This window comes from Lagenorhynchus albirostris, chromosome 9, assembly GCF_949774975.1.
Source record: "Lagenorhynchus albirostris chromosome 9, mLagAlb1.1, whole genome shotgun sequence".
Taxonomy (NCBI): Eukaryota; Metazoa; Chordata; class Mammalia; order Artiodactyla; family Delphinidae; genus Lagenorhynchus; species Lagenorhynchus albirostris.
The window spans coordinates 40,945,715-40,962,876 of NC_083103.1; the positions used below are offsets into that span (position 1 = coordinate 40,945,715).

Below are 17,162 nucleotides of genomic sequence, written 5' to 3' on the forward strand. Positions count from 1 at the left end.
TCCCTGAGTTCATGAACAGGACAAGGCTGCCTACTAGTAACAATTCTATTCAACACTGCATTAAAGATCCTAAACCATACAGTTATGCAAGAAAAATGGCAAAGGATTGGAAATAAATTAATAAACCTGTCCTTATTCACTGATGACGTTATTATATCCCTAAAGACTCTAAAAGAATCCTCAGGGCTTCCCTGGTGGTGCAGCGGTTGAGAGTCCGCCTGCCGATGCAGGGGACACGGGTTCATACCCCGGTCCGGGAAAATCCCACATGCCGCAGAGCGGCTGGGCCCGTGAGCCATGGCCGCTGCGCCTGCGCGTCCGGAGCCTGTGGTCTGCAACAGGAGAGGCCACAACAGTGAGAGGCCCGCGTACCGCAAAAAAAAAAAAAAAAAAAAAGAATCCTCAGACAAGATATTAGAATTAATAAGTAAATTTAGCAAGGACACTGGATACAAGAGTCAATATATAAAAATCAACTGAACTTCTATGAGGCAGCACAAACTATTAAAAACATGGAACTTCTAAAAATTGATACCTTTTACAATATGTTTTGCAATTTAAAAAATTAAATATCTAAGAATAAATCTAACAAAATATGCATGACCCCTACACTAAAAACATTATTAAGATAAAGATAATACAGATCAGTGAAGGAATATACCATTTTCATGGATTGAAAGCCTCAGTATTATGAGATGTAAATTATCCTCATATTGATTTATAGAGTCAATATAGTCTCAATCAAAATCCTAGCAGTATTTTTTGTGTGTGTGGAAATATTCAAGTTTATTAAAGAATAGTCAAGATAACTTTGAAGAAGAACAATGCTGGAGAACTTACTATCAGATGTCAAGACTTATTATAAAGTTACAGTAATTAAAGTAATGAGTGTGGTATCAGTGTTTCAGGAGAGACAAATTGACAAACAGACCAGAAGAGAAAGTCCTGAAACAAATCTACATATGGTCACTTGCTATATGACAAAGGTTATAATACAGTGCAAAGAAGAAAGAATGTGTATTTTGTTCAACAACTGGAACTGGGTCAATTGGATAACCATATGGGAAAAAAATGTCTTGATCTATAAATCACACCATACAGAAAAATCAATTCTAGATGCATTACAGATCTAAAGATGAGAAGTAAAACAATAAAACTGCTAGGAGGTAACAGAAGAGGGTAGACACAACCCAGAGATAGACACAACCCAGGAGGTAGACAAACTGTTCTTAAATAGGACACACACAAAAAAATCACTAGACAAAAAGGAAATGATTGATAAGTTGGCATAAAAGGAAGTGATTGATGGAGTACTTTTAATAAGACACCATGATAAACCACAGACAGGGAGAAGGGTTTTTTTTATGAATATATATATTCATGTCCAAAATACATAAAGAACTCCTACTGATCACTAAGTAAAAAGTAGATAATCAGTGGAAAACATGGGGAAAAGATCTTTACCAGAGGATATCTGAGTAGCAAATGAACATAAAAAGATTCTCAGCTTGATGAGCCATCAATGAAATACAAATACTAAAACCACAATGGATATCCTTCAACAGCTACCAGAATGATTTAAAACAGACACTACCAAGTGTTGGTAAGGATGTAGAGCAACTGAAACATCCATATACTGCTGATGGTTGGGTAAAAGTGATACAGCCTCTTTGGAAAATTATCTGGTGCCTCCTACTAAAACTGAACATACACATGTATACCCTATGACCCAGCAATGCACTCTAATGTATATATCCAACAAAAGACATCAAGAATGTTTCAGCAGCATAACTTGCAATAGACAAAAAACTGAAAAATAAAACAAATGTCAATCTGCTATAGAATGGATGAATTAACTGTATATTCATTCAATGAAACACTAAATAGAATGAGAATGGATGAATTACTACTATGTATAATAACATGAATTAATCTCACAGATAAATTTTGAAAGAAGCAAGACAGAAAATACATATGAGTGATTCCATTTATATACAATTCAGAAAAAGACAAGAAAAACTAAGTTGTGATGACAGAAATCAGGTTTGAAAGGATGCTTGGGAGAAGTTGATGACTAGGTGGGGAGCACAGGGGGCTTTTGGTGTACTGAATTCTTCATCTGAAAAATGGTCACATGTATATATTCACTCTGAGAAAATTCATCAAGTTATACAGTTATGACCTGTGCACCTTTATATATGAGCGTTACACTTCAATTTTTTTTTTTTGGCCATTCAGTGCAGCTTGCGGGATCTTAGTTCCCTGGCCAGGGATCAAACCCAGGCCCATCGCAGTGAAAGTGCCGAGTCCTAACCACTGGACCACCAGGGAATTCCCTATACTTTGATTTTTAAAAAAGGATTATTAGGGAGAGAAAGAGGGGTAGGAGAAGAGAGAAATAAAAGTCTGTGTGTCCACAAGCCCATGCTCTCAACCATTACTGCTTACTTATCTTTAGATTTTACCAGTAATTTAGGTAGATACTCTTTTAATTGGAAACTGAGGATCTTGGTGAATATGACTGATGAAAAAGGCCACTATTTAGGTCAAGAAACCCCAGCCCCTTTTAGGTCAGATGTGACCTTCCTCACATCATCTGACTGTAACAGTTACACCAGAGAATAGTTTTTTCTTAATGGGCTGTTGTGGCTATTCCATTTAAAGTTTAAAAATAAGAATCAACCATTCAAAGGGGTGTTCATTTTGCAAAATTTTATGTTGGGACAATAGAAGTAATATGTCTGTAAATACAAATGACAAAGATTTGATTTTTATTAATGTTTATCTATTAGTGTGAAAAACATCAGGTTTCAAAAGCATATGAAACATAATATTACAATCTTTGTAGACTAGAATTATATAAACCATACGTTTCAATACAATGGAAAACTAGGAAAAGATCTATAAAGATATATATCAAAAGTTAACAAAGTTAACAGTTATTCCTTGATGTTTGAATGATTTTCCTTTTTTCTCCTATACTTCTATTTTTAATTCTACTGATAACAACATAAAGTTATCAAAAAATCTTTAAAAAGTACATTTTGTATTATTCCATATATATAAAGTTCATAAATAAAGAAAACTAATTGCTAGAAGTCTGGATAGGGATTTTCTTTGGAAACATAGGTAATGACTAGAATGGCACACAAGTGAGGCTTGTGGGATGCTGGTAATGTTCTATTTCTTGTTATGGGTACTAGTTATATGGAATGTTTAATTTTTGAAAATTCCTTGAGCTGTGCAATTTTCTGTACATTTATCAGTAACTCTAGGTGGAGTGAACTGGGGGAAAAGAGCCTCATATTTAATATAGATGAGCCCAGATTATATTAGCAACATTTTAAAAATAACTATTTATATGTTTGGTTTCTTACTTTCTTTTCCCTTACAATTAAAATACATTTTAAAAAAACTACCTAAATGAAGTTCTGGTTATTTTAGTTCAGCTAAAGAAAAATCTTACGGCATATAAATTAAAGTTACATTCAGAAGATTTCTATGTCAAAAATTTGATTACAGATATTAATTATTAGTGATATCACTTATATTTACCTGATAGTGAGGTTTATACCACTGCTTTAAGTCCCAATCCCAAAGAATCATCTGGGGGAAAAAAAAAAAAAGAGTTCACTTAGTTACAAATCATAAATAAATAAATATATGTAAAGACAAAATGGAGCATCTTCAATTACAGATACCTAAAATACCTTAAAGTTTGGGAGAGGAATTGGGAAGATTAGAATAAAAAATATCTCTAGATGGAATATTTTATTAATTACACAATCTGTGATTGAGAAATCAAAAGAGTCAGGATAAAGTCACTAAACTAATCTATATTCAAAATATAGATTCAAAATATCTATTACCACAGAACTGAAAATATCAATCCAGAAGCACATCCATTCACTAAAAATACAAGAAAAATGACAAATCACCGTTCTTCCCCCTCCCTACCCTCTCCAAAGGCTCATAATTTGTCATTTTAAACCAGTGACAGTAGGTGGTGCTATTTCCTTACCAATAAGGCACTTCTGTCAAAAGCACTAAAAAGCTTGCCCTTGGTTTAGATTAAGCATAAAGGAATGGATTTATAAAAAGCTACACACAACCCTTTTGATTCACAGATAATTAGTTTTCCTGTTTTTCTCCTTTATAGATTCTCAATGGTAACTTCTTAGTACCAGACTAGTTTTTTCCTGCCCTTCTCTTCCTAGCAGGCCGTGTGGTTACTTCTCCATCTCATAGTCACTGCTCTAGAAGATAAAATTAGCTTAAATTTGGCAAGCTGTAACTGCTACCTACCATTAATCCTAAATTTCTTTTAAGTTTTACTTAAGTAATAAATAGGTCTCCTCCTTTTGCCTAAATAATTGATTATAATTGTGATTTTCTACATGGCTTTGAACCCTAGTATTGAACATAAGCCTAGTTAATTTGTAACACAATCACAATTTCTATGTACTGAAATATTTCTGTTGTTTCTTGTCCTTGGTCGTAAGGATTCTGATTGCAAAAGATCATAAAATGTTATCTACTCTTTCATTGGTCGGATATTTAAATAAGGAGTTGGCAGATTTTTTTTCTGTAAAGGTAAAAATAGTAAATATTTTAGGCTCTGCAAGCCACATAAGGTCTTCCATGGCATATTCTTTGGTTTTTGTTTTTGTTTTACAACCCTTTAACATGCAAAACAAAACAAAACAAAAAAACATTCTTAGCTCAGTGGCCATACAAAAACGTGTTCCTGGCAGGATTTGGTCAGTGGGCTATAGCTTGCTGACCCCTTTTAAAAATTGTCAATTGTCATTATCACCATCCTTGCAGAAGGTCATCTCTTGCCAGTAAAGAGAAACCTATCTCTTCCCAAAGAAAATCCAGACCACTTACAAAATTCATGGACCAGTACCTGCAAAATGGCTATGGTACAGCTACATGCAAAGTACATAATATATATTAGTAGACTCATCAAATTTATGCAGTATTTTATATGGCCCTAAGTGTGGTCCTCATATAATTATTTCAGGTTTTGATTTAACCAGCATAAACTCTAGATTCTAGAGACATTAATCAATGCAGTTTAAGACATTAATAACTTCCTAAGAACATTCACATTAAGATTAAAATAACCTAAAATCCCTAAATTTCTTTTATACTTGATATACACGCTCCATTTTCTGCATGCTATTCTTACACAACTGGCTTTTTAGTCCCAACTGCAGTACTTTACTTCAGTCCTGATTTCAGCCTGTCCAAGTTTCTTTGGAGAGTGGAATGTCGACTAGCCTATTCACCATTCTTCCCATCATCATGACATCTGTAAATCTGATGTTTTCTTAAGTTCACTTTAAAAAGTACAGAATAAACAGGAGTGAAAACAGAACCTCAGGATGGATCACTAAAGATTACCTATGAGATTTGCGTCTGAGTCTGCATACTTGCCTAACATACTATCATCCAATCCATACCTCCACATTTCTTCTACAAATGATACCATCAAACGGTGACACACCTACACCTCATTTCTCCTAATCATTAGTCTGAGTAGAATTTGATTTCTTGCTAACTCCAGCGTACTTTCATTAGGAGGGTTTCTTAACACTGAGTCTTCCTTGCCTCCCACTTGCTATTCTGGCTTTGAATAAACTCTTAAGCAGTAGATCAACCTTATTTATAGTCACTTTCTCTGCGATCAAAAATACATTTGCCAAAAGGCAGCAGGTCTTAGTCTGAAATCCCCTGCATATTAGGAACTGAAAAGAGATACAGTGAAAGCCACAAATCGCTGGTAGACTGCCTTCTGTATAAATTGGACAACTAGAATATTAGCGATTTTGAGAAAACAAAATTTTCTGCATAAGTAATAGAAGATGTATAATCCAGGAATCATACAGCTGCAGCTAGGTACATCTTACAGCAGTGTTATTCAAGGTGTGGTCCACAATAAGAAAGTACAGAAATGAAGAGTAAATGTTTAGAAATTTTTATATCAATTTGATATTGTTGAGTTGATTTTAGTATATTTTACAAAAGCAGATTGGGGCAAAAACCCCAAAGCTTGATCCTTTTCTATATAGTTTGATGCCAGGAGACAAGAACATGGATGCACAGAGCTGCACTGTTTGGGGCAGCAAGAAAACTAAAAACGACCCAAATGACCATCAATAACAGAATGGGGAAATTTTGGTACATTCATGCAGTGGAATACAATAGTGAAAATGAATGAAGGATAGCTACAACCTATATGAATGAATCTTAAAAACATAATGTTGAATGAGAAAAGTCACAAGAGGATACATACAGTATAATTACATGCAATATAAAATAAAATATTCATTGAAATATACTTTTTAGAAATATAAACATACAGGAAACTATGAAGAAATTCTGGATGGTTATCTCTAGGGGAGAAGAAAACTGGATCTGGGAGTGCCATACAGGGAACTTCAAAGTTACTGGTAATGTTCAAAGATAATGGTGGGTCGATAGTGTTTTTTGTCCTTAGTGTCTAAACTGGTAAAGAAGTAGAGGCAGTGACTAGAGTAAACTCTTGAGGAATTGTGCTATACATGGCAAGAATGAAATGGAGCAATAGCCAGAAAAGAATGTGGGAAAAATACTTTTGTTGTTAAAATGGTAGGTTCTAGAGCTTGTTTCTACTTGATAGGAATGATCCCGGACAGTAGAACTAATGATAAAGGGTAGATAGAGTGCACGATTTCCGAAGGAGCAAAATCCTTAATGAAAATATTGCTCAATACCTCTATAATATTAGCACATAGATAAAATTTTAAACTAAGAAACAGTAATAGAGTATTAGCCATTATTAATCAAATCTGTGAATCACTAGTTCCTCAGCAGTCTGGAATATTTGGGGCGGGGGGGAGAACCAATTTAGTTTACATATATTTCAACATTGTGAACTGCAAGATTAATTCTGATTTCCACAGAAATATCATCTTAACAATTATATTTTGTTTTTATCTTTTATTTTTTAAAAAACTTTTGGCCAAGCGGCTTGTTGCATCTTAGTTCCCTGACCAGGGATCGAACCCATGCTCCCTGCACTGGAAGCGCAGAGTCCTAACCACCGGACCACCAGGGAATTCCCAACCATACATATTGAAAACCGAGGCAGGTGCCCTAAGGCCTGCATTATTCTGCATGACTACAAATCATCCTAGGTAAAGTATTTTCGTGTCATTTGAATATTATTGTTTATATCTATTGAATTTGCATTTTTCGCATTGTTACATTATGTCTCCAGTCCAAAAAATAAATAGCTCAAAATTGGTTTCCTAAGGCTTAAGGTACTAATAAAAATAGTAACAAAACTCAGAATGAATGCTAAGCCTGAATCAAGAGCAAGACTCTAATGCAATCTGACTACAAATCTGTGGGTGTGATGATACCACACAAACCCATAAAAAAAATTACTAAGTCATACAACAGTGACCATCTAAAAACTGGACTTTTTTTTAGACTCGCAATTCATTCACCTTATATTCTTCTGAATGTTGTCCACTTTGAAACTTTTATGACACTCAAACAAAATGTGAAGACTTTTTAGTAAACCAGTAGAACTTTTCTAGAACAATCACATTATGCTTTCTTATATGAAACTGAAGATTTTTGTTCCTAAAACAGAAGTGACATAAACTAGAGGCACCATTCAGATTCTGGCTCCTCATAGGAAAAGCGTATTAAAAAAGATAAACTGTTGCTGAGAGACTTGTAAAACTAGCCACACAGATGATAAACATTATGCTGGAAGAGAGAACGGACCAAAAAATTTCCAAAATGTATTTACTATGTGACACCTTGGGACATCACAGAACTGAAAAGGCATATAAGGTAAAAGAGTAATTACTGTCATATTTGTACACAGCAAATACTTTACTTTACTGGTAGGTAAATGCACTCATGTGATGAATCCAAATCAGCTCTTGGTTTATGTGCGATACACACAGCAAAAGATGGCAGCCAACTTTTTTATGTGTTTATCATTGAAAAACCCATACTACGAAATATGATTTTTTTTCCTATTTAATGATTATTTTGTAAACTATGATAGAGACTTGAAAACATGTGCTGGAATCAGTTCTGAGAGAATCTGTACAGCAAGGAAGAGCCTCGCTAAACAATTAGAATATCCCTTAACTGCAGATCTACCACTGCTTTATTCACAGAAAACAGCTGGTAGTTGAAACACACATGCTGGGCACAGTTCAGTGTTAAAGGAATAGCATTAAGTGTAAATGCACTCCATTTTTGGCCACAGAAAGTACATCTTTTCAGTGTGCTGTGGGAAAATGGAGTGCAAAGAACAACTATAAATAGCAAATAGAAGTAGTCAATACAATGCAAAGAACTTCTATTTCTCAAGTTTTAAAGCGTGACAATGACCATTAACTTAGCAACTGACACAGCCTCAAAAGTAATCTTCAGTGAAAAATTTCTTTATGATTTGAGGGTCCATGTTGAATTTGAGTATTCAGAAACAACAACCAAAAAAACTACTTGCTACTTTCCACTGTAAATTATAATTTTGCTTGAATTTTTCTAATTTAAGAGAAATAGAGAAAAGAAAAGAATCTGGTTGGATATATGTGCTGAATCTACAACACACAACCTATTTACTCATCAGTGAGCTGAAACAGAAATACCTTTAATATTGCAAACAATGTTCACTGATAATGTACTTATTTTAGTTTTTAAAAATTATGAATCATTTTTATACCTTTATCTAATATTGGTAGGCGCCTGCCACACATAATGAATACATAGTGGATGGTGCATGGATATTAAAAGTTTAAGAAACATTGGTAGAAGCATTCCTTCCTCCTATATAATATGTAGCTCTCTTAAAATTTTACTTCCAAGTAGACAGTATATGCTCTGTATATAAACTCTTCCCAAGTCAGCAAAACCTTAGGCATCTAAACTTCAATCTCAATAGCAAGGTAGATCCTATAAATAATTTAAATATAAGAATAAATAATTCAAATACTGCTAAATTTTCAGTAAAAAAAGGAAGTTTCAGTGGCTATTGTATGTTCTCAAAACATGGTTCTATTATACTATAAGACATCATTTAATGAAAGTATGAAATTTTAATTGCTGGGTTTTTTGTTTGTGGTACGTAGGCCTCTCACTGTTGTGGCCTCTCCCGTTGCGGAGCACAGGCTCCGGACGCGCAGGCTCAGAGGCCATGGCTCACGGGCCCAGCCGCTCCGCGGCATGTGGGTTCTTCCCAGACCAGGGCTCGAACCCATGTCCCCTGCATTGGCAGGCGGACTCTCAACCACTGCGCCACCAGGGAAGCCCTAATTGTTGTTTTTAGGAGCTTCCAATATTACATTTGTCTGTTTCCATCTAAACTCAAATACAATATCAGAAATTAGTACATATTTCACACACTGTAGTTATCTGTTCAAAAATAATTTTTAAAACAGCATTTTCTCATAAGTTAAGTAACATATGAGGTGCATACTATTTAAAAAATTCTTTTAGTTGATTTGATAAAGTAAACCCAAGACTGTGCCTTTATACAAATTCAGCTTTTCTTTGTGGTTATAAAGTTGAATCCTGATAAAAGTTTCTCTTTGAATATGTTTATAAGTCCAACATGCTTTACAGAGCTCTACAAAACCACCAATACCACAGAGAAACATCAGCAGCACAACCAGGAGATGTTATCAGGTTCAATTACGTCAATGAGGTTTTATTTCATTGTTCCCTATGTAGACAAAAAGAAAAATATATATGTGTCCTCAAGTCAAGCTCACAGAACTGTGATATTTATGTGAAATTTGAAAGATTGTCTATTATGGTACAGCTGTGAATTAACGTTACAGCATCCTTTATTCTCATGTTTCTTGTTGACATTTTGCTTGAGCTTCATGTATAAATCTAGGCTAATGAAATTGACTGAATTTCAGTATTTCCAACTTTTTCTATTTCTATGCCTTCCAACTTAGGCCCATTTAACTCTGTGTTTATTGAACATAAACCAAAAACATAAAATAAATGGACTGCCAAAAAGCTAAACTAAAACTGTACTTTCTAAGATAGTAACCTTGACAAATAAGGGCCCCAGTCAGAAAAACTGACAAGCAGGGGAAAAAAGGTGTGTGTGAGGGGCGGGGTGGGGTGGAAACTAGTATTACTTGGAAACTAATCTCATTTACTATTCTTACTAATCAATCAAAATATATGATTACAGCCGTGGTGACGTAGACTGTAAGCTATGCCCCAGCACTATGTTAGATGCCTAATACCTAATGTCTTCTTTAATCTTTACTAGACTTCTTCGTGGTAAGCCTTATTTCCTCATTTTACAATTGACACAACAGAGACTAAAAAGGTGAAGTAACCTGCCCAGAGTCACATGATTAGTAAGTGGCAGAGACAGAAATTAAATTCAGATCTGCCTCATTCCAAAACTTTAAGGATTCTTAATCATTATTCTACACCATCTTATAATTATTACCATTTACTACTGTTATTATCAACACTACTATGTGCTAGCAATATGGCAGGTGCTTGGCAGCCATGTAAAATCACAACAATTTTGCAAGTAACCTCATTTATATATGGGCAAGTTGAGGCTTAGCGATTATACTAATTATTCTGTATTTGCCTCCCAGATCCCTTCTTTGCCCTCCTTGCCACCCTGGGGAGGCTGGGCCCTACACTGCATCTCCTGAGCTCCCATGCAGCTGGCTTCCACTTAGGCTGGGAGATGACAGCAGGAAACCGGAGTTTGGGAGGAGAGAGAGGTGATTATTTCTTCTCTGCTGCCTCCATGACTACAGGTCTTAACCAGATGGTCTTCCCTTCACAACTTCAGCTGTGACTCTGAACACACCATTTCCACCCTTGTTCCATCAGCCTCAGGTGAGGTAACAGCTTTCCATAGTTACTAGTCTCTTGTTGCCTAACCACCCCTTGTCCATCATCTTAACCCCGCTCATTCTCTCAGAGTAGATTCTTCATTAAAATCTTTTTATTTGAACCACCTTGGAGTGAATTCTATTTCTTTTTTGCACTCCTAAATAATACAGGGACATTGTTAACCAAGTTCTGTCAGGTGTCAGCTAGGAAACTGCAGAGCTAGAATTTGAACTCAGATTTATCTCCCTACAATTTTATTCTCTTTCTACTACTATGCTTGAAGGATAATTATTTAAGCTTTTAATGAGACCTTTCTTTCCAAAAATGATAAATAAAAAAGGATCATCAAATCATCAAATTACCCTCCAATCCCGTATTTCCTGCATTTCATTTTGTTACTACAGATGAACTTCCTGAACTCTAGTCAATGGCTTACTTTTCCATAAATGCACTAGGTCCAATCTGCTGGTACCTACCTGAGGATATTTCACAAGCAGTTCTCTCCCTGTCTGCTACATCATCATTTTCTCTCTCTACTAAGTCATTCCCCTTAGACTATAAACATGCCACAATTCCTCACTTCTCACACACACATACTTTCTCATGATCTTCCTTATACTCAGTTTCTATCCCAGTTCTTTGCTCCCCATTTACAGCAAAATTCCTCATGAGTGATGTTTACTTTTTGTTTCCAATTCTTCTCCTACAATTCTCTCTTAGCTTTACTAGTTTATCTGCTGGTCCTTGAACATGCCAGGCAATTCCAACAAAGATTTTTCTAAAGCCGTACTGATAATTCAGATTTTATAAAGTAGCACTTGAAATGTACATATAAGTTTGGGTATTTTTCTCTCAAGAGTACAAAACCAGAAACAACAATATTTAAAGGGACAGAGGACAGACATAGGTTGAGTGAGAAAAATATGAAAAGTCATAGACTGTTTGAAAAAGATAGAGATTTAACCTCTAAAAGTACCAACTACTTAAACCTCTATATCCTATTGATCTTATGAGACTTTTGTTTTTATCATGATGTTCTGAAATTGAGTAAAACACCTTTTTTTTTTTTAACCTTTCAGAATCCTTCTAAAACAGTTCCACACACCGTGGTCTAATTAGTTGTGCTAAGGGAATTCAAGCACAGAGAGCCATTTTCTAAATATACTATGAAATCACCTCTATTTTACCAGTATTCTTAATCTCTTATTCACTCCAGATGTTTTCAAGTTTTTACCTACCTGCTTCTCTTCTAGACCTCCTGTGTCCTTCCAGATATATGAGTTGGCACATGCCTCAACTGGCCTATGGTTAAGCAGAATTTTATCTCCATCCCAGACATGGACTCTACATTCCCACCAAGAGATACATATTCTGGGGAGAATGTGCCAAAAATAACTGAAAAAAAATGGGATTGTAAGCCTATAACTTGTTTTCCTCCTACTGTGAATAATGTTTTCCTTTTAAGTTAAAATATAATTTTCAGTATAATTTAAGCAAAAGATTAAATTAATAATAGCTAATATTTAAAAGACCTTACTAAAATATGTGGACAATTCAGGATTGCATGAGGACCTTCCTAATAAATGTTCTAGAATTCTAGGCACAATTTATGAACAAGACCAAAAGAGAAAAAAAAGGTTCCTCACCTCAAGCACAGGAATATGCTACAAACTTGACTCCAATCTGGAAAGAAAACTGGATCACAATGGCCTTCTCTCAGGGGAGACCTGAGATCAACCTAAAATGGTGGTTTTATAACCATATCTAAAGCCATCTCCTTCTATACATACAGTAACTCAGGCAGACTGATGCCAGAGTCCAGGTTCTCAAACACTATACTATACTGTTTCTCACCTACTTAAGGCTCAAACAGAGGAAGCTGGGTTGCTTCCCCACGCCCCCGCCCCAATCAATTCTATACGGTTCACACAACTAAAAGCTCCATAAATTGCACAGACATTCAAGTAAAACAAAGGGACTAGCTGGTCCTAGGCAGGCATACCCTCTGCCTAACAAAGCAAATACAGCATATATGTTTTCTCTGATTGCCCTTTATAATTTATCTGAGAACAGACAGATTATAGTTTAGACTTAAGAATGGTGAACCAACCAAAGACACCAGTCTTACTGGTAAAATAATTACATATATGTATGGAGGGGAAATAAAATAACACGCAAATTCTCTGCTGGAAGTCCCTTTGTTTAGGAATCCTCCTCCTTGGCTCTTCTGATATTTATGACTCTCTAATGCGTTTACATAGACACAAGCTTTGTATTCCCAAATAACACAATGGAGAGTCCTAATGGTATTTCACCATGGGCAGAGAGTATATTTCATCAACAATTTGTGATCTCTGCCCCAAGAGGAGTATTTGAAGTGGGTTAGAATACTGCTGTAGGAAAAAATCTAGAAATTCCTTCCAAGGGCTCAGCTCCAGGCTTTGATACCCCTCGGCAGTCTGCCTACTCTACCCTTCCTTTGATCACTAGAACTATCAGAGCCAGCTATGGGCCCAGGACCATTCCGACTGGAAGTTTCCCATCTTCAAACATGTCCAACCCATTTGGACAGAGGGTGGAAATCACTGTGGGTAATAACTAAATATTGCTTGGGTCATTTGAAAGAGAACACATGGTGACCTTTAATCAGTCTCAGTCTTTTAGTGTCCTCAAATTCCTACCTCACTGCAACTAAAACAAAATAAAACCTAGTTAAAAGGGAGAGGCAACTTCAAGTCTAGCAAACCACAGGCAACAAAAGTGTGTTTACTACATTAGGTACTCTTTTGGGAGCTTATATATATCATTACATTCAACCTGTGAGATCAGTTTTTATAAATAATTTGTTGAATGAATAAATGACTCATTTTTAAATCCCTCTTCTTCCCCGTATCAATCTATTTTGATCTAGATATTTCTGATTTTCTATCACCATATTTTCACATTTTTATCATATCAAGCCTTGATCACTTTCAACAGCCTCCAATCAATTTTATCTACTTTATACATCTTCAAAGCCGTGTTATCATGATACTCTCCTGTTAGAAATATTCAGAGTATATTTGAGCTTAGGGGAATTTAGAAGTTAATTCCAATCTTCTCATTTTACAGATACTAAAGAAAACAAGGTCCAGAGTAATTGATTTTTTCTTTGTCTTTTTTACCTCTGTCTTTTTTACCTCTAACCTCACTCAACTAAAAAAAAAAATCTACCTGTAGGCAGACAGTCAAGTAAAACAAAGGAACTATTTGGTTTTAAGTGAGCAAGCCTCCCCCAAAGAAAAATAAAAACATCTTTTTCTGATTACCTTTTATTTTATAATTCTACCAACCAAGCTCACATCTGATTATCTACCCAAACCCATGGGGGGGAATTTAACAACAATCTGCTTACCACTTTCTACATCTGACTTAAACCTTCCTATTTTCCTTGGTTCCTATTCTCTACTTCCTATCTCTTAATCTCAGTTAAAAGTAGCTGACCTCTTAAAACAGAAGAAATACTTGAAGGCTACAATGGAGGTATTCTTTAAACAATAAAGCCTGTTGAAGGTAGCAACTGCACGTTCATTCAGAAAGTAACAACCAGAGCTTAGATTATTCTATATGAACTAGCTCACTGCCAATATGGTAAAGATTCAGGACCACAAAGAACTCTTATTCTGTCAGATGGCTACATCTCTGAAACATAAAGGGCATTTCATACAAAAAGGACTATATAGGAAAGTAGCACAGGTATATTTAAGAATATTTTCTTACCACTTATTTATATAACTTTTCATGGGTAAAATTTTAAACACCTAACAGAGATACATTTACTAGGACCTTACCTGATTTTATTTTAGAACTGAATATTAAATTTAGCAGATAGAGGTATTAAAGGAAATTATCATAAAAGCATCAAAGTAGATTTTAATTAACCAAGAAAGAAACTTAAGATCAATGTATACTAACAAAACTATTTTTTTACACTTAAAATTAAATTCACCATTTTTCATTTGGGAATTTTATTAGGTAGAAATTATTCAAGTTGCCGGCAGTATCTGTTTGACACTTATTTGAGTTAACAAGTTTTGTCATAGTAACAGATTAAAATTAAGCAAAGATACTAGCCCCAAAGTGACTTGATCTGGAAATGAAAAATGGAACCTCTGATCTATTAAAAAAAAATCAGATTTCCCCAAGGATCATCACAGTATCCTAAACTAATGAAACAAAATGTACTAAAACCTGGGCTTCCCTGGTGGCGCAGTGGTTGAGTCCGCCTGCTAATGCAGGTGACACGGGTTCGTGCCCCAGTCTGGGAGGATGCCGCATGCCGCGGAGCGGCTGGGGCCCGTGGGCCGAGGCCGCTGAGCCTGTGCGTCCGGAGCCTGTGCTCCGCGGTGGGAGGGGCCACAGCAGTGAGAGGCCCGCATACCGCAAAAAAAAAAAAAAAAAAAAAAAAAAGTACTAAAAGTTTTATGCTTTGCATAAGCAAAATGACTTTTTAATAAATTTAAAATATAGAGATAAATTTAACACTACATTTTAATAAAAATTTTACCATGTAAGAGACCACTAAACACTAATTTTCCATGTATAAAATAGAATAAAATAATAACAATCTGGGAATTATTTAATTTGAATTATTATTATAATGTAACATGGATCATAAAGAAACTGACAGTTCAAAAGCAAGTTTCAAATAATTTCTAGAGACCTTTTCTAAAAACTGAGAGCAACTACTAACTCTTCAGTGTGCTATCAATTTATTTTCCAAAACATTAAACCTTCTGACAGTGCTGTACAAATAATAGTCACCAGTAGTTACTCCAACTGGCAAAGAAAAGGAAACCAGATATTAAGGTCTGTCAATGATCAATATATTAGTAAAATTTTAAAAATAGTTCTATTCTTAACTCAGTAGTCTTCCCCCCCCCGCAACCCCAAATTAATGGCTGCTCCCTCATTAGGGGACAAATGCACACCAACCTAGCATTTTGCTGAGATTAATGAGTCTAGCACAGTGGAAAACTGTGCTAATTTTTGACCACAAAACTATTACAAAATAAACTAACCTACTCTTTTTTGGTATGCTGATGGTTAATGAAGACAGCTCAATAAACTCTCAGGCTGGCAGTACGTATGTCAGTATAGGCAGTTTACTAATTCACCAATTATTAATATAAATCAGATGTAAATTATGCACCCTTAGCCTCCAGGAGAACAAGAGCATCCCAGCATCTAGCAAAGTGCGTACCTAGCACTTAGTTGCTTAATAAATACTTGTAGAATGAATTCACCTAAAAATATCACTTGTCACATTATATAAATTTGAAGTTTTGGTTATGTAGCCTATTAATACTACTAATAAGAGCTAATATTTATCGAGAGCTTACTATATGACCTGTTGTCCTTATTTTTACATTTAATCGTGGCTGAGAGAGACTATCTAACTCGACCAAGTTTACATGGCAGGTGAGTGGTAGAGCAAGAACTCAAACTGGTTTTTCTACCTACAAAATCCAGAATTTCAATGACAGTATTATACTGGAATATTCAGAATTCATTATTATGCTAAGAATCTCTACTATGTAACTCTCATCTCCCAGCAAAGGTCAGTTTACAAAAATGTGAAAGTAATGAATTTTCAAATGATAAATAATTACAATACATTATTTGCCTTCCTGGCTTTTAGTATTTGGTCTCCTGCTGAAGTTGAGCTCTTAACCACTTAAAAAAACATCTGCTTCTATTAGAGAACAGAACAACTTTATGCAATGGAAGAAGTGGGCTACCAAATTAGAAAACCAAGGGCTAAACTACTTTTGTTCCAGATGTCAGGATATAAAAGGCACTATCTTAAACTTGTTGTGAAGATAAAATTAAGAATGTACTTTATAAAAAACAAAGTACTACAAAAATGCTCATAAAATATTTCATGTGTTTATATGCTATTGTCTAAAATACATGTTGTCTAGATTGCTCACACTTAGAATATGTTACCATGCATTACTGTGTGAACAATCTTGCCCCCTATTCTGGATATTCTCCATTTGTCCCTTCAGATCCACTCTCTTAAATGGCAGTGTTTGCTTAGGAAGCAGACCATTTTGGACTGCATCAAAAGGTTGTTTGTTATCTGGCTTTTGATGGGGGACTACAGGAGGCACCAGCAGGAAAGGAGAGGGCAAGAGGAGAATGAGGCTGAGGTATTTATAGGTGGGGATATCATCAGCTCCTTCCTCAACAGCACAGGCTGGCAGTGGCTGGATTCTTCCACT

At 35.3% G+C, this 17,162-nt stretch overlaps 1 protein-coding gene across 2 annotated transcripts in view; it reads right to left on the bottom strand.

The window, feature by feature from the left end:
* The window catches only part of PDE3B (phosphodiesterase 3B), a 175,814-nt gene that overhangs the window by 65,790 nt on the left and 92,862 nt on the right, over window positions 1–17,162 (bottom strand). For both annotated transcript variants that reach the window (XM_060157789.1, XM_060157788.1), the window contains exon 2: window positions 3,556–3,606. In XM_060157789.1, coding sequence (XP_060013772.1) covers window positions 3,556–3,606 — 51 coding nt within the window. The remainder of the gene's footprint in view (window positions 1–3,555; window positions 3,607–17,162) is intronic.